The sequence below is a fragment of the Aquila chrysaetos genome, chromosome 12, assembly GCF_900496995.4.
Source record: "Aquila chrysaetos chrysaetos chromosome 12, bAquChr1.4, whole genome shotgun sequence".
NCBI lineage: Eukaryota > Metazoa > Chordata > Aves > Accipitriformes > Accipitridae > Aquila > Aquila chrysaetos.
Genome location: NC_044015.1, coordinates 27,015,352 through 27,039,788, shown reverse-complemented (window position 1 = coordinate 27,039,788; position 24,437 = coordinate 27,015,352). Strand labels below are relative to the sequence as shown.

At 41.0% G+C, this 24,437-nt stretch overlaps 1 protein-coding gene and 1 long non-coding RNA gene across 6 annotated transcripts in view; one reads left to right on the top strand and one right to left on the bottom strand.

Moving 5' to 3' along the window:
* Positions 1 to 2,483: 2,483 nt before the first annotated feature.
* On the bottom strand, positions 2,484 to 7,754 carry LOC115349381. 4 transcript variants are annotated; one of them, XR_003926073.2, is made up of 3 exons: positions 6,199 to 7,754; positions 4,048 to 4,369; positions 2,484 to 3,956 (listed from the first exon to the last, which is right to left on the bottom strand). It is a non-coding gene; the product is annotated as an uncharacterized LOC115349381 (long non-coding RNA). The 4 variants fall into 4 exon arrangements; XR_003926074.2 differs by having other exon boundaries at positions 6,245 to 7,754; XR_003926075.2 differs by having other exon boundaries at positions 6,303 to 7,754.
* A 238-nt stretch (positions 7,755 to 7,992) lies between these two features.
* The window catches only part of PRKACB (protein kinase cAMP-activated catalytic subunit beta), a 74,716-nt gene continuing 58,271 nt past the window's right edge, over positions 7,993 to 24,437 (top strand). Inside the window, exon 1 of one of the 2 annotated variants that reach the window (XM_030033603.2) lies at positions 7,993 to 8,305. In XM_030033603.2, coding sequence (XP_029889463.1) covers positions 8,260 to 8,305 — 46 coding nt within the window. In that variant the 5' untranslated portion in view covers positions 7,993 to 8,259. The remainder of the gene's footprint in view (positions 8,306 to 24,437) is intronic. The other variant, XM_030033604.2, reaches the window with a different exon arrangement.

The following is a 24,437-nucleotide window of genomic DNA, read 5'->3' as shown; positions in this document are numbered from 1 at the left end:
ATGCTTGAGGGTAATTTTTATACATAGACATTTATTGGTTAATATATTCTTCGGAATGGATCTGCCCTTTGCACAAAATGGAATGAATGGAGTTCTTTCATGTAAATGTGGTGATTAGAAAGGTAATACCTAATACCAATTAAAAAGCCCTGTCTTTCACATTTCCTGTGAAAAAAACCTGTATTTCACATAGTTACCATCTTTTAATATGGATTAAAAAAATATAAGTGCTTCACTGGAAGCACTATATATATTTCAACTATTAGCTCAACATTTCAGAATTGAAACTGAGTTTAAAGGAAATCTAGCTTGGACTAAATGTAAGTAGAAGTCAAAAAGTTCTCTGTTTCATGAGATTAAAAAAATGCTTGAAAACATTCAGTTTCTCTCTCGGTGGATCAGTCATGCATCTATCAAATATACAGAACATCTGCTAATATCAAAGCACATTCTGCCAATGGCTTCTCAGATTGTGGAGTTGAAAGGAAAAAGCTTTTACATGGGCATTTGCATTACAACTACTTGAAATAGCCGCTTCTTTGTGTTGCTGAGGATTAATATGTTCTTCTTGGCTAGCACCATAGATATTTCTCCTTCTAGCTTTGTCACTCAAACACAAACCAAAAATAGATCTACAAATACTAAATAAACTTTCTAAGTTGGTTTCTTGGCTCTTTTTTTTTCAGATGCAAAGTAGCTTTTACTGTTTGTTTCTTGCAAGGATTTTTTTTTTTTTAATAGAATCACACCTATGAATATGATACTGTAATTTTTTTGCTTATTATTTCTCCTAATGAAACATTACCGGTCTAAATGTTCTTTTAGAGGTTTAGCTTTCTGGCTTGTAAGTGTGAGGAAAAGGCACTGCGGACACACATGATTAAAGAACATCCACTGTAATCCTCTGAGCCTGGAACAACTCCTCATTCATGGCACTAGCAATAAAAAGAAATCACAGAAAGACACTGAGAAGAACTTGGAGCATTTAAAGGCTCAAACTCTGGAAATACCAGAAACTACTGGAAAAGAAGGCAAGAACACTTCAATGTACAATGGAAGCAGTAAGTGTTATTTAAAAGCAAGTCAACCAGAAAGAGGTTTTCCTTCTGAAAACAGCAAGTGCTGATGCATTTGGCATATTTAACGGTTTTCAGCAATCCAAGCAAAGGAGGATATTCATGAAGCTGTTACAAAAAATTGAGGAGTATTGCATTCTAAATAAAAAAGAAGCATATGAAAGTTATACGCGTTGAACCTGAAGGTTTTAAAGTATTTTGTAGTTTATAAGATTGGGGAGACAATTTCATCTGTTACAGGTGTTACGATAAAGCATGGAATCAGCCCGCCTTAGGGTAAGATCTAATGAAGATTTGTAGATTAAAAAAACCAAACTTCCAATTTTAAAAAGCCACTGGTTTTCAACAGAAAGTGGAGCAAATAATATAGAAACGGACTCCTGGGAGAAGCAGACTCCAGATGAGGCAATTTAGAATCTGCCAAGAAACTAATACATGAATAAGTGTTGGACTGGACAGTGCTCTGACACCTTAGATATGACCAAGAGCTCAAAATAGCATAAGACAAAGATATTAGAGGCAGAAAAGCACACAGAGCTTGAAATCATAAGCAAGGAATAACAACACAGATAAAGCAGATGGGAGAAGCTGAATGTTAGGCAAAAGCTTGTCTTAATTTGACTGCAAGCGCCAGGGGTCTGAACCATGAAGAAACTGCATGTTGCTGACACCTCTGCCTTGGATGACTGTTTTCTTAAGAACAAAGGACACTTGCAGAAAAAAGATGGTGTGTGCAGAAGAAATAATAACGATGAGAGCAAATGGGACGTATCACCTTCAATTAGTCCTGTGTGCACAGCTCCTAGTATTTCCAGGAACTGTGCTGTAGCCCTAAGAGAAAATCAACAGGTTGTAGAAAGATAAATGGGTATTAGGAAAGTGATTTTGTTTCTGTTTAAAAAATGTGCTTCTAGATATAAATAATAAACCAGGAAAAACATCTTTTTCTATTTTTAGATGGCACTACTAAAGATATTACAGCTGAAGAGCTGATTATGCATTAAAAAGCTTTTTCACTAGACTTCTTTACCCAATACAGTGATATGTGACAGTGGGACACAATTTACAGGACATGCATTTGAGCAGAATACAGTGAAGCTTAGATTTAGATATGTGACTACTAGTCCTTCATCATTCCTAATTTACTGGGTGCAGAGTATGTACAAAAGCCTGGTGAACTCTTTGTGTGAACTCTCTTGGTTAGAACTGAAGTGACCTTCATTTAACATAGCCTACTCCACTTCCAAAGTGAGTTAGGCTAAATTGAATTAAGGCCATTTTTAATTCTGAAGAAAAATACATACTGAGGCATTTAATATAGCTTAGTCTACTTTAAATTAACAGCTGTAATTAACTTGGAGATCTCTGTAGAAAAGACCTAAAAAGAGAAATTAAAAAACATCACAATTTTTGTTTTTAATTTTCTTTATTCTGTAAAACGTAAGTGATTCAGAGTCTCAATATACAGTAAGAACAAACAAACATCAGTATAATATTGATCACCTCTCAATTATGGTAAGCACACAGATAATGAAGTCAACTACCCTGAAAGTGTTTTGCTATATAGTTTTTTAAACAGCTATGCATTTGAATAACTTTGACTACACAAGTAGTATTTCCATTCAAATGTGTGACTAGACTAGAATCTAATGTCAGACAACTATACCATCAATTTTGAGTTTCATTCCTTCCATAGTTCATGTGTAGCAATCCAAAAACATTGCTGAACTACTAAAAATACAAGAACAAAATGTGCAATTAATTTTTTTTTGTTTTTTTCTCTACTCAATTTTTGTACACCATCAACTATTCAGAAGTGCAGCAAATCAAGATAGTTATAAAATACCTTGCTTTTCTTAGGCTGAGCAATCTGTCATGGATTCAAAAAAATTTGGAACACCTGTGTAGAAAAGCAAAGGACTTCTCTCGATGTGGAAACCTTTAAAATGAGCGTGATGGTGGCCAGATACCCACAGAAGGATCACAAAGTCAATTACAGAAGCAGGTCAGTAAGAATTTTACTTAACAGTAATTAGCAATTTCTTCTGAATCACAAATTTGCAGGTGGTATCTTCTACAAATATGGAATAATCTGCAGAACAATTATAAGCAACTGAAAAAACTGCTGTTTGCCTGATAGCAAGAGACTACACCCTCTCCCGAATGATCATGGGAGATAAAGGCCAAGAACTGAGCAGCTGGACTTGCCCATTAAGGAAGTCCGTAGTTTATCTCTGCAAAAAACATGTCTATTCAGCAGAACATTGATCACAAGACAGCACCTGCCACCTCCTATGAATATATAGCCACTATCCATAGAGAATTTGACAAATGCTATCCTGTCAAGGGGCAATACTGACAGCAAAAGCATAGCCAAAATGTACCTGTTTCTTTAAATTGTGTTTAAAACATCAGAAAAAAACCCACCTTGCAACTTTATGGCTCTTGAGAGGTTTGTGGTGAAATAAGTGTAGTTCAAAATCAATAAGGGAATATATAAACCCTTTGTTTCTATGTTTACATGTTTTTTTTGACCAGTGGCTATCTTGGGAAACGTCTAATGCCAAGAAGGGAAGGGTGGCCGTGGTGAAGTGTTGGCTGCTGGTGTAAACTTCCTTTGGAGCGTCTTGCTTTAAGTGTACCTAGTCACATTGAAGGAAGCCCAAGTTACCCTTAATTAAGAACCCCTCCTTTGAACCAAAGTGTCCCTCAAAACTGTAACAGTCACAGTGTGCAGAACACCTTCCTGAGGCTCCAGATTTCTTCTGCATTCATAGTCGGAGGGCATCAAAGAATATTTTTCAGGAGATCTGGCAGAGCAAGTTGTTGGCCAAGTTGCTCTAGTTTCATTGTGAATTCAGTGGCTGGCAATCTCACGTACTGTGGAAACACGATGTAAGACCTTTCACTCCTCTCTGTGAGGATGGGTCATCAGCAGGAATGAATTAGGCATCAGTGGATTTGGTCTTACCTGCACAAGGATGTACTTCATCGCTCTCCGAATAGCTAGTGCAGGGAGCAGGGTGAATTGCTGTACTCCCGCTTTCATCCTTTCCCTTAGCACATCCACATGACATAATTGATATATTCTTGGCAGGTCTGAAATTATGCTGCAGTATAACAGAATATTCCTGTTTCTGGGTCAGAAGCTGTAAAATTTGGAAAATAACTTCCATATTCACAAAGATATACATATGCTTCTTGGCACGTTAGCAACGCGCTAGAAAAACATCCCACGCTGGCAGAGCAGGGGTTAGCTGAGAGCAGGAAATGTGCCAGTAGTCTGGAACAACCTGAAAGGAAAACAAAGAGTTAAATGCCAAATATATCAGTCTGCTTAGGAGTAGAGAAGGAGGCTGCCAGGGGTATTCAAAGATGCGGGAATGTGGGATTTGAGGAAGAGCAGTCAAATCCGGTATTTAAACCCTGCAATTTACAGGCACTGCTGCAATGGTACGGCAGGCTGGCCATATAAAGAGAATTATAACTAAGGCAGGTACATATTCATAACCCGAGCAGAGCCTACATCCTCAGGGTAAGAATTATCAGTACGGATGGGCAAAACCATCAATCTATATACGCCAAGCCCTTGCAATGCAGGCACACCTTAAACGCGAGGGAAGAAAATTACGATGCGTAATGATTTAAATTTAGTGACTTGTTTCGAATGTGTATTGAAAACAACTGCTGCAGTTGCTACAGAAATGCCGCTATCTCATCTAGAAATTGGAGTGATTATGGAGTGAAATGATATGTGGTTCCAGAAGTAATTACCGTCTGAAAAAGTGATTTCCATTAAAAGCACGTGAGAGCCTTTGATCTAACAGAAATTTATCTTTTCTGTCCTGAAATGACCCTCTCATTTTTAGTTCTGAGTCTATGTAGAGCGGAATATGCAAGTTTCATGAGGGAACTATACATCTGCTACAGAGCTTTAGGCTTTATCAGAAAAAAGATTGGTCTTGGTAGGATATTCCTAATCGATAGTTCCCAACAAATATGTAGAAAAATGGATTAAAACCCACATATGTAGAAAAATGGATTAAAACCCACTGTGAGTCACTGAAACTACATCATTAAATGTGTATAGTTCTAAAACTGCTGAGCTGACTTTCTTAGAGTATAGCTATTTTTTAAAATCTTATACAGATCAGCAAAACAAATGAAATCTGAATTTTTTAGGTTGCGCCATTGCTGAAATATTCTAACATATCCAAACAGAACATCTTTTCATATTTGCATGATTTGATTTTTCAACCAATTGTGTTGAAAGGAAGAAGACAAACTACTTTTGTATGAGCAGTGATATGAGGCATTTCAGCATCGAAGGATTTTATATAAGAAAACCAAGGGATTTTATATAAGAAAATTAAGGCAAACCAAAGATTAGGGCTAGAATAAAAGTAGATGCTCTGAATGCTAAGTAAATACATACACATAACATATACAATCTATGCTACATTGGTATGTTCTGCAATTAGTGAATGAGTATTTTTTAATATAGCATAAGTTGTGTAAGTGGTGTGAATGAGAATGCAAATGTCCAGCCCTAAGTTCTTGTTTCTGTTATCTTCGCTTAGACATGTAACGCTAGGACCGTGGAAGTGCTTCACTTAATGTTTCACAGCACTGTTGACTTCGATTTGTTATTTTTTTGATTATGAGAGTGTTTGGGTATAAGCATTCACGCAAATCCATCAGGCTGCATGTGTATTCAGAGCATGTGCTTATTTGAGAACTAGCGTCATGCATTGCTGCACACATATATGTGGTGCCATGTCTGTACGTGTAGGATTTTGCTGGACTACGTGCAACAACCAGCTGATCCTCGTCCACCAAATCCCAAAGGGCAGTAATGGCTATTGGACCTTGGTGGGTCCTCACATATAGAGCCTATGCAGCGTAATTTGCTAGTGAAGGGATGAGCTGTAATGGCAAGAATATGCTAAAGATGCTGCAGCATATCTCATTTGTTAGTGATGCTGCTGCTGTCTTCTCAAGGATATCAAAATGCCTGTCAGCACCTGGATGAAAATCAGCTGACTCAGATGCCATCTGGCCAAAATGAAAATGACGATGGCTGGAGCAGGGAAAACATTTAAAACTGGGGTAACATCTTTACCTATCTGTGATAGCATCTTCAGACGTTTATTTAAATACTACAGCACCTCAGTTTTCTATTTTTTGTCATTGTCCGGTGATCAAGATGGTCAATGGCAAAAGTACCCTCTTCTTTTCCCGAGCTAAACTTCTCCTCCTGGTACAGATCTGGCCATTGCAGTTCCCCTGCCCTTCCCTAGCAGAGCGAATTACCGGTAACTCACTGAACCTCTGGGTAAGCGCGTAAAGAACATGGAGACTCCGGCTTTGGCAAAACGAGACAGCCCTCTTCCATAGTAGCAGCTTCACCGCCCCCAATGGTTTGCAGATTATTTCCTCACTATGCCTAAGTCTTGTTTCTGATCTTCAAAGCAATGAAGACCTGGCTTCCCCAGAGACTGCTGCTTTAATCATAAAAACACAGGTACTCCTCTGAAGCAAGCAGTATCACACAGATCAGGATAACGCAAGTGAAAAGGTGAAAAACAAGAGAAAGTCCCTTAATTGAAGCGTTCATTGATAGAACTTCAGCCTACAAAACATCAAGATAATTTGGATGAGTGTTCCCCAAACTTTGCAGCTGGATAATCCGGGCAGTTTGTACCACTGTCAAGGCAGAGCCACGCGCTGGCTAGATCTGCCCGGTGTTCACATGCAGCGTACTCCACTGCACAGTCTCAGGAGACTGGAAATTTCCCAGAGGTGTCTGCTGTAGTGCGCATTAGTGCGTGTGCATAAAACCCCGTCTTACAGAGAGTAAGGTAATTCAGTCTTAGGCCATGGCAGCGTGAGCTGCGCCGGCAGGCAGCCCCCGCTGTCAGGAGGGGATTTGGATGGCCCCTGTGAAAGACGGCAGCCGGGACGGCTGCCGCCAGAACAATTCATGCAGCCTGCAGCCAGGGGGAAAGAATGCTGCCAGAAGAGGCTGGGTATCACGTAAATTGTCCTGGCAGAATATATACGGTTTGCGATCCATAAGATTAGCACTTCTGCTCTCCACTCTCCCCGCTTTAAGGCACATAGAACAGAGCCTTCTTTTTGATGAGCATTTCCTTCCAGAGCCAAAACACTCCGAGCGTTTCACGTGGCAAATATATAAAGAGAGCTACGATCAACTTGAAAGTCACAATATCGCTTGAAAACGCGTAGCTGTAGCTATTTGCGACGTGAGTGGCAGCGAAAGGGGGGAGGCAAAATAAATAAAAAAAAAAAGTCTTCGCTGGCAGCTCGCTTACTTTCGGTATTTTCTGTCGGCAGTCCGCTGAGCCACGTAAAAACAGTCTGGCAAGAGGCGGCAAGCGCGACTTGTCCTCGTGTAGGCTGCCGGGGCGCGGGCCCGGCCGTCGGCCGCGGGGACAGCGGCGGGGTGGGCGTCCGCGGGCCGCCCGGGATGCTGAGGGGGAGGCGGCCGAGCCCCCGGCGCCGGGCGGGCCCCGCCGCGGGGCCGCGGCGCGCTCGGCCGCCCGGGGTCACCTTGGGACGGCGCGCCTCGCCCCCGCCTCAGCCGCGGCGCCCCGCGGGCGGGACGGCCCTCCGGGCGGCGGCAGCGGGGGGCGCTCCCGCGCCGCCGCCGCCCCGTGAGGCCCGGGCGCTGGGCCGGGGCTGCGCGGCGGCGGCGGAGCCCGCGGGCAGCCCGCCCCTGCCCTCCGCGAGCCGCCGCCGGCGCTGGGCGGGCGGGCGCCGCCCAGGGCTCCCGCGGCCCCCTCCTCCTCCCCTTCCCTCCCTCCCTCCGGCCGGGCCCCCCCCCGCCCCGCCTGAGGCGGCGGCGGCCGGTGCCGTGGACGGCGGCGCCCCGCGCCCCGCGCGCCCCCGGCGGGCGGCGTAGCAGGGAGGAGGCGCCGCCCCGGCCGTCATTTCCGCCGTGTGTCGGGGTGGGGGAGGGGGGCAGAGCGCTCGCCTCCTCCTCCGCGGCGGCCGGAGACACAGAGACCCAGCGCGGGGCGAGGGGAGCCAGCCGCCGCCGCCGCGCCCGCGGGCCGCGCCGCCCCGCCAGCCGAGCCCTGCCCCCCGCCCGCCGCAGCCGCCCGGCATCCTTCCCGCCCCCCACCCCCCCCCCCCCGCCCCGCGCCGCCCCGGCCCGGCCATGGGGAACGCAGCCACCGCCAAGAAGGGCAACGAGATCGAGAGCGGTGAGTGAGGGGGGGGTCCGCCGCCTCCGCCCGGCGCCTGGCTCCGCTCCCCGAGGAGGGGCCGGCGGGCCGGGCCCGGCGCGCCCGCCCCGCGCCGCCGCAGGCCCCGCGGCCTAGCGGCTGAGGCGCCGAGCCCCCCCCCCCCGCCCCGGCCCCGCGCAGGCCTCGGCCGCCCGCGCCCGCCGGCCCCCAGCTCGGCGCGGCCTGCGCGCCGCTGCGGAGGAGCCCGAGCCCGGCCCCGGCCCGCCGCCGAGCCGCCCGCCTCGCGGTGTAGCGCCTCGGGAAACGAGCGGGATAAACCCGCCTGCGGCCGGCGCGCCGAGGCCGCCGCCGGGCCGCGCGTCCGGCTGTCCCGCAGCAGGTGTCCGTCCCCGGCGAAGGAGGAGCTGCTGGCGGGGCCGGGGTGGCGGCGGGCAGGTGTCAGCGCCTCCGCCAGCCTCCAGCCTCCATCCTCGCCCCGGCCGGCTCGCTTTCCCCACCCCTGAACACACCCTTGCCGGCGGGGGAGGCCGGCCGCCCGCCCGCCCGCCGCGCCGCGCTCCGCTCCGCTCCGTCCGTCTGCGGCGGGAGGGTTTTCTTCCCGCTGCGGGGAATGTAGGTCAGAAACTCCTAAGCCGGCCCGGATCGTGCAGCCCCGCGGACCCCGCCGGTCCTGCCCGCTCCCCGTGGCACAGCCCCAGCCCCGCGGCGTGTTTACATCGTTGGGGAGCGCGCTCGGTACAAACGCTGCTCTCCTCGTCCCTGGGTAAAATGGAAGACAAAAGCATCGGTCTGAACTTGCCGTCGCCGGGTGCTTTCTGCTGGGTTTGGGGTCTTTTTTTCCCGAGTATTTCAGTATAATCTTTAAATAATATAAAGCCAATCCATCTGCTGGGGAAGCACACATACCCACACCCCCCCACCCCGACTTCATTTTTAGTAAGTTAACTTCCTTACTTCGCTTCTAGTGGAAAACTTTGGGTATGTTTGTGATGGATAAGAGAAAAGACAAGACGTAGAGAGCAGCCAGTTGTGCAAGCTCGGTGTTCCTACAACAATACCCTTTGTTACTGGAAATTCCTTGGGCGATATTAAAACAGAAAGGAGTTTAAACATAGAAATTACTTTTTTTTTTTCCTCCCCAGTTTGTTTACTTTTTGTGTGTTTACTACTGAGGTCTGGGGTAGAACCGAGTAACCTGATTTGCATAGGCCAGTGCCTGCCCATGCAGCATTCCTCTCTGGCTGCCCAGGGACCTGCATGGGTGTCTCCAGCTGTGGGACAAGGGGCTCTGCTTGACCTACCCAGTTCTGCTGTGTGGTTTTGCCTTTCGGTTCTTGCGTCTTATTATTATTACAGATTTCACAAACCAAATAGTTTCTGAGTATTTGATCATTACTGTTTAGTGGTTTTTTATCTATTTAGCTGAGTGCATTGATTTTTGATAGGAAGTGTTTTCGCCTACCTACAAAGCTATGTGTGAAGAGAGAGAGGGTGGATTGTTTGAAGTACTTCAGATGACAAAACGCTGCATTTTGTACTTCATAGTAGCTGTATTGCTGTTAGTCTGGGCAGTTAAATAAGACTACACCACACAGTCTGTACTTCCATTTTAATTAATTCTTTTCTCGTATTACTAAATACAGTGATTTTTAAGTTGCAGAAGGAGTTTGCTTTAGAACTCCTCTCTCTCCCTTTGTTAGAGTTTAAAAATGAAATGCTGCTAGAGACATCAAGCTCAGATGTTCAGTTACTCAGTATATTTAGTAGCAAAAAGCTCTGTAATGATACAACTTCTGTAACTAGGAGAAGAAATTGATCATCATTGACATACTGCTGGGAAAGACCGGGATTCACTTACTGTGGAGGATCAATAATATATGAATACTACACACATAATAAATTATCAGAAGCGTTATTTGGTTTACTGGCAGTGAAAGTTGATGTGTAATCTATTCATATGATAGACGGCAACTAAAAAGCTAAAGAAACATAAAATGTGATGGAGCTTTAGTATTTCTGATACATATTTGCATTGTTGAGCCATTTTTCCTGGTTTGCATGTTAAGTGTCCTTAGTAGCACATATTCCAAACTTCAGGACACTGAAAATGAAGTTGTTTGAAGTGGTAACAGTAAAATATACAGGTTTGACTTGCAAAGGTGATGTTATGCCCTTGATCCACACATGGAGCATATGGTATTGTGTGGATCAAGGACACGCTAAGGTCCCCGAAAGAACAATGAAGGGTAACGCAGCTTCTGCTGATAGCTATACTTACTAGTTCATGAAGTGTAATTTGAGACCTCTTTCACTATCTGTGGTCAGCACAGTAAATGCTGTTCACCCAACCATGGCCCTTATATTCTCGTTTATTTTAGCTTTCCGTGTATGTTCAAGTATCTTCAGTACTTGGTACTTCACTCAGGCTATGAAGAGGAATAAAACCAGTTATATGTGAACACCGGTAGTAGAATGGAGCAAATGTTTCAGAGTATTTCTAGGCGGAAGTTGCAGGTGTGTGACATCTGAATGCTGGTTAAGAAACTTAAGCTTAGCCACCAAAAAAGTGAATCAGGCTTGCACAGCAGGGAGGGCAAGATACATGTGTGTATATACAGAAGATGGGAAGTTTCAGTGTAGTCTGTTAGGGTTTTCTTTCTATGCCCTTCTGCTCCAGGTTCTAATATGCAGTGGATTTCGGAGGATGAATGTTAAAAGTGATCCTTTACTAAAGAGAAGCTTACAGGCTCTGTACCCATTTTAAACTCTGTGTCTGTTTTAAATGGGTTCATGATTTTCCACAGGGCACAGCAGCCTACGAACTCTGAGGTTCTTTTAGAATAATGATATAAGTATTTTTCATTTGAAATCCAAAGAGACACAATTGTCAGTTGTCTTTAAAGTTTCTCTAAGTTTGATACCTCATCCTGATATTCATTTAATTATTCACTTCATTGTTTGGGGTGTTTTCTTTCAGCTGCTCAATTTACAGTAGTTGAGAAAACTTCTTCTGCAACCTATGAGTTAAAAATGTCAACATGTGGTAAATTACATTTTTAAAAAAAAAAAAAAAGCCACAGGGAGTCTACCTTAACTTGTTGCAATTAATGTAGGAGAATGTTAGCTTTATTAATATTCATTACCTTGGAATCATTTGTTAAGTAGCACACAACATAAAAGAAACATAACTGCAACACATCTCTGAGTTTAAAAAAGGTCACATAGTATTTTTTTAATCCAGTAAGTGAATCTGCTGTTACTTTCAAGATCATTATTGATTTTATATGAAACAGGAATGTTTTAACTTTACTAGAACTATTTTCTAGACTGTAATAAATGTCAGCCCTGCAATTGTAAAGTTTGTAGAAAGTTTTGGTTTTTTTTTTTTCTTGAGGTAACTCAATAATACAGATTTTTGAAGTAATTACTATGTATGGCTCTGAATTATTTGCCCCTGTACATATGCAAGGTAATGTCATACATGATAGCAAGAAGTTTGTTTAGAAATTAATAGTAATCTCACTTGGTGTTTTGTTTGGGTGTTTTTGTGGGGTTTTTTGCTAGATTCAAGAATACTTAGCTGTGATATTGTCTGTTTCTTTCTTTTTAATCACCAAACTGGATTAGAGACCAGGTGATCAGAATACAGTCTTTGGTGACTGGAAGATTTTCTTCCTTTAGATCTTGAAACCACACGGACTTGGCTTCTGAGTTGCTTTAGCCAGGATTCAAATGGTCCTTGCTGCTTTTTCTGTAGCAATATGTGGTAGTAAATTGCTCTTAAAATGCACATTTAAAATTAAACTATACATGATTTTCAAAACATAATTCTGTACAGATATCTTCTTACGTGGTAGCCAGATCTCCAGCTTCCTGTGCACGAGGAATTTATTAATCTAACATGACTTTACTAACTTCGACTTCTGTGGTCTTTAAATAGCCAAGTACAGCGCGTGTGATGTGTATTCTGCATGTGAGTTTTATGTTCATTCACTCCTCCTCCTCCTCAAAGTGTTCCCACTACAGTATCTTCAGTGTGACAGAGTTCCTATTATAGTCAATTCTTCCCTTTTTAACTCTTATAATTATTCTGTAAGTAGTGCTCCTTTGAAATGTGCTTGACAGGAAGATGCAGCCTTCTTCATTTTCCTTTGCCAGTAGATTTTAACCTCCTCAGGGGACATTTCTTAGAACTGAAATTTTTTTGTTCTTATTTTTCATGTGCATTCAGTGCTGGGTCATTCTGCTGTATTTACTCATTGAGGACCCAAAGAGACCACAAGTTTGTTTCTTGTAAAGACTGGATGAGGCATAGCTCTGTCACCACTGACCTTGATTAGATTAAAATAGGTGAAGTAGCGGTGAAAAGCTCCGTGTCCATTACTATTCCAAGCTTGCTGATTTCCTGTCACTTTTCCAGAGACCCTTGTTTCACTGTTTTTGATCTAAGTGTAGTTTTGTTCAACAGCTGTTGTCTTGTTTCTTTTGCTCATTGTGTTTATGCTCTCTGCTTTTGAAATGAATAGCTTTTGGAGCCTTGCTTACACATTGTAGAACATCAGCTATAGTATGTATTGTATAAAGAGTAATTAACAATATCTATTCCGGTGATGCTGAAATGGACTGTATGGATAACATCTCTAAACAATGTATTTGAAGCTTCTTTTCTTGTATTTTTGGGCTTGTATTGTCTCACTATTGATCAATTAGGTTTCAGCAATAAAGAACTCCATCATCTGAAAATCAGAAGTAGTTATAATTACTTGCTGAAGAAATACCTAAAAATGCCTTTGCTGTAATCACCAATGTAAGACTACCAGTATGTACCATCTGAAAATTCTGCTTTAATTAAAAGCAAAATGCTTATTCACAGCTTGGACTAGCAAAGAGAGAGGCTATCACTCAGTAAATGATAGCCACGTGGTAGCATAACAAAAGGTCAGAAGGACCTCCAAGTGATAAATTAGTTTATGTATTTAGCTGTTGTAGTTAGGCCTTTATTACAGGCTCAGACAGCTTTAAAGACAGAATATTTTAAATTATGTGACATTCCCTTGTTCCTGGGTTTCTTTAGTGTCCATTCATTTACCCATATATCCACATGCGTAGGAATGACACAATCAAAAGTAATGTTTTGAAAAATACTCAGATTTCTCATATTTTTTGCAACAGTCACGTTGTTCCTTAGTGTAATTATGGCTATGTCTATGCTGCAAAAATTAACCATCTTATTGGTACAGGGAGCAGAGTGTGGACAGAGAAGTGGAAGAACTGTAAGGACACAACGCTGCAAGTTACAGTGTTGCAGCCTGCCCTGCCTGAGTGGAGGGCTGCGCTCCACGCTGAGCGTCGGGCTGTTGGGAAGTCTCCTCCAGTTAGTTAAGTTCTTCCGTAACTGACACATCTCTCCTTTGGACAGAGCTGTGGAAAGGCCTTTGGATGGCTGTCAGATTTTGTGTGTTTTGCCTGCATCCTTACTATAGACATCCTGAAGGAGTTGTTTGCCCAGGAGCTTTTTTTTTTTTTTTTTTTTTAAACTACAGCAGTTAGTTTAATAAAAGATAGTCTCTGCTACACAGCATTGGGTTCCAGATCAAATCCAAGTAGAGTGTATTTTTTTAATCAGTGCTTCTGGTCATTTAAGCTTGCAGAGTTTTCAGTGTTAGGAACCTTGAGTTGGTGGGGATTTTTCTTATAAACTTGTGAAACTTAGGACTAGAACTTGGCAAAGAGTCTGCCTGCTCTCAAGCTTTGTCTTTGTTACAGGTGCAAGGAGTTATTTCATACGCATTTCTTTCAGTTGCAGATCTGCTTTTCTCTCCCCTGCCACTTTTTTCCTGCCTCTGTGCCCCCAAGTGTGCTGGAGCAACTATTTATGAGACAACAAGGTGAACTGAATTTGAGATTGATCTAGGTTAAAAATAACCCTGCAGAAAAGGGAAAGCAGAAGGGACTTCAGATAACCTGGATCGGCTTCCTGATCCAGTTCACTGCAGCTGTGCTAACAGTTGTACCAGCGCAGGTAGGATATGGCACAGAGGTGAGACTGGATAGCAAGCACTACATAGGGGCTGCCTGACCTACTGCAGTTGCAGAAAGGAGAGCTGTGGTGCTGTGGTTTCAGGGTGTATGGCAAGCCTTTTCCTACCTTACACAGTTTCTACGCTGTGAGGTAGAAATGCTTCCTGGGGAATGGGAGAGAGGACAAAATAGCAGTGGAGCTGTGAGGAGGCAAGTCAAGTGAGAAATGCATTGTCTTAGGACTTGCAAAAGTAAAAGATTAAAAGATAAAATCACCTTCCTTTTTTTCCTTTTTTCCTTTTTTTTTTCTTCCCCCCACTCCCACCCCAGTATGGTTGGGAAAGGATTACACATGTTCGTTTGTGTAATTTTATTTATTTGTATTATCCTGTTGTTCAGGAGGGCTAGTCATGAATCACGACCCCATTTTGTTTATACAAACACAAACCAGACGATTTATTCTCCAAAACCCACATGTTCTGTTTTGTGTAATAAGGTGAATACAGACAGATGGGAAATGCAAGATGAAGTGAGACTATTAGTCTGTGTAGCAGGAGAATCGGGATAAAGCAATTTGAGGGTATGTTTGTAGACATTGCTATGCAGGGAGCTAAAAGGAAGATACTGGGGTAGCCCTGCCTGTGGTGTTCAGGATCAGCACTGGTAAACGACAGTCGTCTTGGCGCTCGGTTGAGCCTGCCTCTTCGGCATCCTGCTTGCTGTTTCTTCAGCGTCACAGCAGAATAACATCCACTAAGGGTAAGGTTTCACAAAACAGCTGAGCGCATCTGGTGGCTTGTAATGTTGAAAAAAATGTTTTTATTCCTAGACTTTTCACGGGTCACAATTCCAGCGTTTTTCTGATCCGTTGATAAGCTGTTTTACATAGGCAGAAAACTATGTCTTATTTATCTCTTTGGGTTATCTATAACTATTTTGCACACCAAATCAATTAACTGAGGTGTCAGATGGCAAGAGACAGATTCAAAGGAAGCGCTGAAAGCACTGGTGGCAATGAAATAGTGAGGTGGCAAGAAAAAGGAGTCTTTTCTTAGCACTGAGGTCTTAGATTAACAGTTTCCTAAGGCCTCACCCTACTAACTTCTTGGAAAAATGATTACTCCAAACTACCCCTTTCCTGTCTGCCTTTGTTCATATAATGAATTGCTTCAAGGCTTGAAGTTTTTAGAGATGTTAACACCTAGCAGTTGGACTTTGCTTTTTCAAGCTTTTAGAGTTACATGAAGATAGAGAAGAATATAGCAAAACATTGCTTCTTTCCATCCCCACGCTTACCATGTGGATCTTTAAGACAATAATATTTTAGAAGAGGTTTTTTGTTTAATTTTTTTCATTCTGTATTTAGATTCAGTTCTGGTTTTGCCAATTTGATATTCAAACTAAGAAATGTACCAAAGTTTTGATTTCATTCATTCATTTTCTCATTCATTAAACTATTTTCTGCTTTTCCCTGCCCGGGGGGGGGTTCATTTATAATCGTAGAGGGCTTGCTAGCTTGTGATATAATGAGTTCTGGTATATATTCCTAGATACACATGTAGTAAGGCTTAGGCTAACTGTGGGGGTTGCTTAACATTTTACCATGTAGTAAAGGTATGGAAACACCTTGTTGTTTTAGGTTTTGGTGGGGTTTTGTTTTTTAGAAAAGCCGCAATTTTTATGACTTCACACTAAACAACCAGTTTGGTTTTGGTGTTTCTTTACATCGGGATATCGTCTATCTGTAGTTTTGAGCCATAGTTTTAGGGGTTTAGAAAATCTTTCAGAAAATCATAGAGGTATATAAATACACTCTGCATGTTAGAGCTAAATGGCCCTCCAGTCTCTTTAGAAAGCAAAAACCTTTTCCATGACATAGCTGTTCTCTACCAGAGAAAGCCTGATGAGCATTTTGAGCCAAGTTCTCTCCTTAGGAAGGGCAGAGAGTTACTGTTCTACCTTGCACCGACTCTTCTGAGAGATATGGTATCTGTGTGATAGACTAACACTGAAATAGTAAGATATATTACCTGTGATGTTAAAAGAAGAGGCATAGAAAATCCTCCTTCAACACATTGTTAGATGAATGAATATCTAATCTGCTGGGTGATTTGTAAAGGTAAGCATTAGTTTTGTTACGCCTCTGCCTCTTGTTAACTTTTATCCTTTTGTTAAAATACTGTAATGTTTACACAGAGGACATTGGGAACTTTTTGTTTATTTTATTTTATTCAAGTTCATCTGCTTCCAGCAAGTATGTACTTGTTAACCTACTGCACTTGCTGTTAGCACTCATCTATAAACCCACAGACTTCCACAGCTGCAGTGTGGTTCAAGAAATTAAAACAAAGGAAATGGCATTTCTGGCACGAACATGGAAACTTTGAAGATAGAAAAGATTGTTATTTTGCCTGTGCCCAGAGTCTCTTTGCTCTTCCCTCTCGTGAAATGACATAATTAAGGGTGTATGTACTCAGATACATCAGCAGGTGCATTGTAATAGTAATTAAGGTTAGTTTTGATTACTATGGTATTAGGCAGTTTGAAATTCTTTGGTTGTCTTGTAGCAGGTAACAGTAATAGGTTGATTGTATATTTAAATTCTAATTGGGGAAAATGTGACTTAACTGCACCAGTCTATCATTAAGATGAAGTTTTTAACGCAAATTACCTGTATGCAAGCATTTTATTAACTGATCTATAGATTAATGTGGAGCCTGGATGTTTTAATCAGGGTTTCTCATTGAAAAACAGGGTAGGTGGTGAGAGAGAGAAAAAGCATTACATTGCTAAAATCATGCCCAAACCAATTTGAAGGATCATAATATTTCCTTCTAACAGGTGTCATTATGATGAAAGGAGGTATGTTTTCATTGACTTGTTGAGGACTATTTTATATCAGGCTGTTTGTAAAAATTCAATGCTTCAGTCATATATTTGGTCCCTGTGAAAACTTGTGCAATGAGAAGGGGGCATCTCATTGAAATCTAGGACTATGCATGCTCTGCAGATCCCAGCACTGGTTCTCTGCTTCGGGAGCTACGGGTTAAACATCCTAAAGCAGTAGACCGCAACAGTGCATCCCGTGGTCAAGCTGGTTTCTCTCCGTTGGCTTAAAAAAAATCTACGTTTTAGTGGTACTTGTTTATGTGAACTGAACTTCAGAGTGAAATAAGGTGCTAGATCATTTAGCTTAATTTAATGGCCTATATGAATATCAAATTGCAAAACAAGTAAGTTTTGCAATTAGTTTAAGTCTACAGCAGCTTCATGGGATGTGGAATCACCTGGGAGATTCAGGGCGTATAGTGCTTTGTAGTGGTTCTTATGGTGTCTGCTGGTTCTTTTGCAAATTTTTTTTTCCTCTTTTAATTTTTTGAGGACTAACAATCAGGTGCAAAAATGACATGAAAACAAAATTAGCTTCAGTTTTTCACACAGATTGCTCTAATACCTAAGAACAGTTCAATTTTTATCTAAATTTTTTCTATTGTTATAACATGCTTTCTGCCAAAAGATTGCTTTTTCAATTCTATCTACATTCTTATCCAACTGCTCCTTTAGTATTCAAATGCAGAATTTATTTTATTTGCATATTAACTTTTTTATATTGAACTCCATAACATTCTTGAACTTTAAATGAATGTGTGCAAAGTTTGTGGGTTTTTTTTTTCCCCCTCCTTCTGTTTTCATTGATGAGTAACATTTGTTACCATTTCTAGGTAACATACCAAACATATTGCATCTAAGGTGAATACTCAGGAAAAAGTTGGCAAGGATGGTAAAAGATACTGAATGATTTCCATATGAAGAATTACTATGTAAGTGGTATCTCTTCTATCTAGACTAGATAGAGGATATGATCTGTAAAACTGTGTGTGGCATGGGAAGTGAGAAGTGTCCTACGCTTTCCCTGTTCTTGCTTTTGTTTAGCAACCACTTCAAGTTACTGTTTCTATTGTCTTTTTCCTTAGGGACAGATACCAATTTATTCCTAATAAAACATTAGAGCCTTCCTTGAGAACGAGCAACTACAGAAAAGAGAATGGAGAGAAACCAGGCAACAGCTGGTAAAAGAAGGAGGAGTGTGGGTCAAGAAATCTAAAAATAGGGAGCCAGAGGGAGTACTAAGCAGAGTATGGTCGGGGTCTTTGCCCACGTTCTCCTGTCCCGGCAGAGGGAGCTGATGAACGCTGGCCAGAGATCCTCTGTCTGAGGAGGTGGAAGTAAATGCCATGGGTGTCGAAGCTTCCTCCTAGTTGCAGCTTGGTTGGAGCCGGTGGAGTTGATGAAGAGATCCTGCATCACATACAGCCTTACAGGGGAAGTGTGTAAACATAAAGGAGAGCGAAGAGCATCTTAATAAGAAGTTTTGGAGAAGCTGACAGAGGGATTTGCCACTTGTCCCACTCAGGCTGTGGCACACATGTGTGTTCCACCTTATCCCAGAGGGAGCTCAACTGTCAGGACCCCATGAACAGCGGTATGGATGTCCCCATCTCTAAAGTATTTTTCCTGGCTGGGCTCTGGGTTTAGCCCAGAGTACAAGCAGGTCCACCTGGCGTCTTGCCTCTTCTGATGGTAGGAGATCCTGTCTCCTGCTGTCTGGGCAGGGCAAAAGGTGAGAAGGTGAAGTATGAGTGCGTAGTGGAATTTTCCAAGACGAGGTGTGAAGATGAACTGGATGTCATGAAGCCTACTGAAATACTGTGTGGGGAAGCATGTGTATATCACAGGGACAACAATCTTCTGCTAGTGTTACAGTTCCCTCAATCTTGTCACCAGGAGTTACACTGTTGCTGTAGAGGTGGCATTGCCAGTCAGGGCACCCGTGACTACCTTCATGCCAGATACCCAAAGCCACATTCTTTATTTTGGGTGTGCCACAGATGCCAGGTATACTTGGTGTGTTGTATAGTTTCAGCAATCTTCAGCATTTTCCTTTTGATACCTGTTATGGTGAGTCCCTTATTTACCTACAGTCCTAACCTTCTTTGTGTACTTAACTGTATTCCTAGCAGTCCTCACCTATGTTTTCCTGTAGTCTGACCTAAGATGGTTTTACATTGCACTGAAGAAGTCCATTGTTTTATGTGCCAAAGCAGTACTTTTTGTCTGATCTTTTTATCATGATAATCGTAGGTGCTACTTGTATACCTTCAAAAAGGATTTTTTTTTTTAATTTCCTTTTTTTTAATGGATGGTGTCTCTTTAGAAACTTGCTATTTTCAGGAGCTAAACTGATATTATAAAGTTGTTCCCTTCAGAAGAGTTGGAGGTTTTTGGTGGTTGGTGGTTTTCGGTTTTTGTTTTGTTCTTTTTTTTTAAGCAGATGCTTGAAACAATGCCATTTATTAAACAAAAGCATATGCTAAGTAATTGACAGCAGGAATACAGAACATAATTTGACCAAATAACTGTTGTGCTTTTCAACCATAGGACAGTTTTGTGTGATGATTTGGTTGAACTTCTAAATCAGTTATAGCCACAATTACTTGTTAGTATTACTTAGAATGTTTTTTCAGGACCTCTTTTAGAAGCAATTTTAGTTTCTACTGGGCAAGAGCTGTGTTTTCAGAGTAGAACCTGATTTTTGCTGGTATGATGTTTTTTGAAAAACCAAAGCATGTTTGTATTGTCTCCAGCTTGAGGTTTGAGGCTATAATTATGAAACTTTCTTCAACTTGCTGCTTATGGAGTAGTTACATGACCAATTTTCTTTGGCAGTAAAGCTGACTTGAAAAATTCCTGCCCTGATCACCCCTGCTGCTCCGCTCGCAGCTACAATTTGCTGCTTCTCCTGTGCTGATACAGCTGTTTGAGGACTGCTCTGAAGTGTCACCGAAATGGTTAAAACCCTTGCTTCTACCTGGCTCTGCTGTTTTAACCCATTAATTTCATGGACCTCTCTTAAAATATGGCCCAGCCTTGTGTTGGAGTGATACAAAGGAGGGATGTGAAAGAAAGGGTGAAACGTCGTTATAAGTGGATTTTGCCACTGAAGAGAATGTACTAATCGTTTCACTAAAAGGAAGGAGAAAATGCTAGCATCAAATGTTGTTGATCTAAGCTTTTAGGTATGTTAACCTGAGATGATTTTTAATTTGAGGGGCTCTTTGGAGCCTTCCCTTCAACCAGAGATGCTGCTGACTGACTTTTGTAATGATATGCATCACCATGCCATTCTCAAATACTATCAGCAAAAGTTGTCCCATTTTTGCTTACTACTGAGACTAAAATAGTATTTGTAACATTTTAGTTCTGTTAAATGTGATTGCCCTCATGTTCATCAGAGCAAAATTTATTTTGACGAGTTATCGAAAGGATCACCAGCCCTCCTCTTAATATTTTTAATTACTCCAGAATGTACTCAAGTATTTGTTAGGACAAATAAAACTGGAAGATGACTAATACATACACACTCATTTTACATACAGCATGTGAGTAGGGAGTAACAGGAAGAAGAGAGACATGGAGATTTGTACAGTAGCACAATGAGAGATGTGAAAGAACCAGATCTCGAAGCTAGCCTAAATGATATAGTAAGGCTAGAGGTATAAGCACTTCAAATTTAGTATGATCTTTGACAAGAAAAATGAAGGCATCTCTTGCATTTACCTTTTCTGCAGTCAAACTGAATTTTCCAATTAATGGTGAAGATACTGATTTTCTGCAGGATGTATTTTTCATTTAAAGTGAAAATAAAGTTCATAGCCTTACTGCCCTTTCTTTCAAAAGATAACCTGTGGTAGTTCTGCCTTTCTTTGTGTGAAAATACTCCCAAACAGAAAAGAGTAGTTGGCTGGTCTTCCACAGTTCTATTCAGAATGTTGTTATTTTCTCCACCAAATAAATTGACTTATTCATTCCCACTAATACATACAAACTTACATGTTCCATTGCCAGTCTTGTTGTTAAGAGGACTAGCCCAAAATGCAGTGGCTGGGAAAACAGAGTAGTAGATGCTCAGTATGGAAAGCATATAAATGCAAGCCTTTCACATGCAGTCCCTTTGGACTTGGGCACAAGAGGAAAATTTTTCACAATGACAACAATCAGCCATTGGAATAATCTCCCAAGGGAAGTGGTGGATTCCCCAACATTGGACACTTTTAAGATTTGCTGGACAGGGTGCTGGGCCATCTTGTCTAGACCACGCTTTTGCCAAGAAAAGTTGGACCAGATGATCCTTGAGGTCCCTTCCAACCTGGTATTCTATGATTCTCTGATGTGTTATGGAGAAGCTGAGTAGCAAAGCAAGTCTGATCTTGAGATTGTTTGTTACTTGTGTAGTACTTGAGAGGGGTTTATAGAAAGTGACTGCAAGTTGGGGAGGAGAGAATAGAGAGATCAGGTACATTTATGAGAAATAGAGCAGTGGTGAGAATTTGGATTTCTCTCAAATGGTGTGGTGGTGGTTGGATAGCCTGAAGAGGGCAAGAGTTACATGAAAAGAAGTTTTGATTTCTTGTTGAGTGTATGTTTAATCATGAAAAGAGACATTTAGTGAGTTTGGGGAAAATGTATGCTGCAGTTGCAAAAGACGGAATATATTCAGTATTATGGGTGTAAGACATAATATTGGCAGTTTTCTGAGAGTCAAAGTAGTAGTAAATACTGAAGATGGAAGATGCAAGAGAATAAAGAAATAGTATTATTAGTCCCTATTAAGTATTTGCTAAGGAAATAGGTAGCAGCAGTAGCGTTATAGCATGAGGAATATTTTTCCTCTTCCAAAATACAGAATTACACTAGTGTTATGTGTAAAAAAAAAAAAAAAAAAATATATATATATATATATATATAAAACTGTTGACACACCTAAAAGCTCATTTTTTCTTTATTGGTAATAAGGAGCATTAACTTCTTGATGTGGTAGAATAAAAAGTCTGATCATCCTCTGTTACACAAATCTCTTAATGTTACTCTTCTTTGGGACCGTTGCTACCTCGCTGATAAGAGGACATTGGACTTTAATTGCGCATCAAGAATATGATGAAACAGTAAATCTCCCTATTTGCGGTTACATCAAGAACTGTTGAATAAAAGGTAGCATTAAATTTTTTCTGGTGTTCCGTCATATGGCAGAGCATAGTCTCTCATGAAAGATTAAATTGCAGATGCTGCTGACATCTGTTACTGTTTGGGAGGTTCTTGTTTCTTTGTGTATTTGGAGGAGGGTTATCTGAATCATAATTACTTGTCTGCCGCAGCAGCAGCAGCAACTTTGCAGTATCCTTTGATAGGAGACAATCTGGAACCACAAACGAAAACAATACTTCATTTTTATAGATGTCTGTTCTTACTGGTGTGGTTTTGTGGTCTAAACACAGCTTAATTGTCACAGCATTGGATAATTTAGAACTGAACTTAGAGGACTGCTGTGTGAAGTACTAAAATACTGTGCTTAGAATTAGACATTGTTGCTGTTTAAAAAGTACTTCCAGCTAATTGTTCTTCTCAAGTACTTCTTCAGTGGTGGTAGTATTTAAGAAGGGACAGCAAAATTAGAACAGTTTTGAAAGATGACCTACAAGCAGATATAAATCTGGTCCTTCAAGTTGTTACAATTTAAGAAGGCAAAAATGTAGTCATAACAATAGCTTAATATTTATAGCTTCTTTATACTGAAATATACATATACTGTATGTATGCATGGAATTCACTTAATAACTGAAGGAAAATCTCTGAACAAGGGGAAGAGCAAATTCCCCGCCACCACCACTTTGTGATTTTTCAGGTTAGAGAAAGTGAGGAGAAGGGTAACTGTTTTATTACAACAAATGTAATTATGCTCTAGGTAAGATCACTGTTTGTAAACATTTTCTCATATTTTGACAAATACTGTGTTGGTGAGTGTTACATTTGAGTCAAAGTTAGAAAAATGGGAAGAAATGATAGTTAATATATCAACAATTACAGCTTGAAGCATTCATGTATTAGTAGTTTAAAATTCTGTAATATACATTAATATTCTATAGAGTTGTGTGAGATACTACAGGAAGTCGGAGATCAGTTTACCTTTTTTCAAGTAAACGCACAAAAGAGTGGAGATGATAGCCAGTTATTGTTCCATTCACATCTTTGTCATCGTTTTTGCCAAAGTAACCAAAATAATAAGCCTGTTTTAAGGGAAGGTCTTTTAATGCGTTGTGGGTTGTTTTAACCAGGTATATTTGTTTTATTCATTTATATAAAAGGAAGTGTATTTGAAATATTTATACTCTTAAAGACATTTTTTTTTTTTTTTTCATTTGAATCTCAATGTATGGATGATACTACTATTCCAAACAGCAGTAATTTTGATCAGAAGATAATGGGATATATGTAACCTCCCTGTAAATAGGCCACAAATCATTGGCAGTCTGGTGGTGGTGGTGAGGTAGTTACATTTTGTAATTTGGGTGTCTGGTTAAGGGTAGAAAAAAAATTGGACATTTGTGTTCAGAGTTGAATTTTTTAAATTATTTCATTAATGGGAAGGGATCTGCTTTTCTTCTGTTGGCACTTGTTCATACTGGTGTGATACAATTAATTTTTTTCTTAATGATTTTTTTTAACCTCTTCACAAAAGCATTTTTAAGAAGTCATTTTCACTTTAAGAAACTGAAAAGCTTTTTACAATGAAATCACATATTCTGGTGTTCTGTTAGACAATGTAAGTACAACATTTTCATTAATTCAGGATGCATGATGCAGTATTACTTGGTGATTTATTAACACAGAGTCTAGCTTAGGAACAAATTGTTTATGAGTATTGAGGCAGTTTGTCTTAATTCAGTGTTTCTATTTTAGTACATGTAGCAACATAAATGTGAGTATCTTCTTTATTGAAGAGTATTTTCTGTTAAGTTCTTTCCATTAAGTGATTTTAATCACAAGCGCTATTAGTATTCTCACTAAAAGAAAATGCTGAATTTGGGATGTATCTTTCCTGCCAAAAGGTGTTTATATACCATGTGTCTGTCTTTCTGTTTTGTCTTCTAAAATCTAGTATAGAAATTACCACAGCCTGCCAAGATTGTCATTCTTGCTGAACTTTAGCCCTCAAATCCTGCACCTGTTAGGTAATCAGGAGGACATTTCCACTTTTTTTAAAAGAGGACATGTACATCTTGTTGAAATAAGG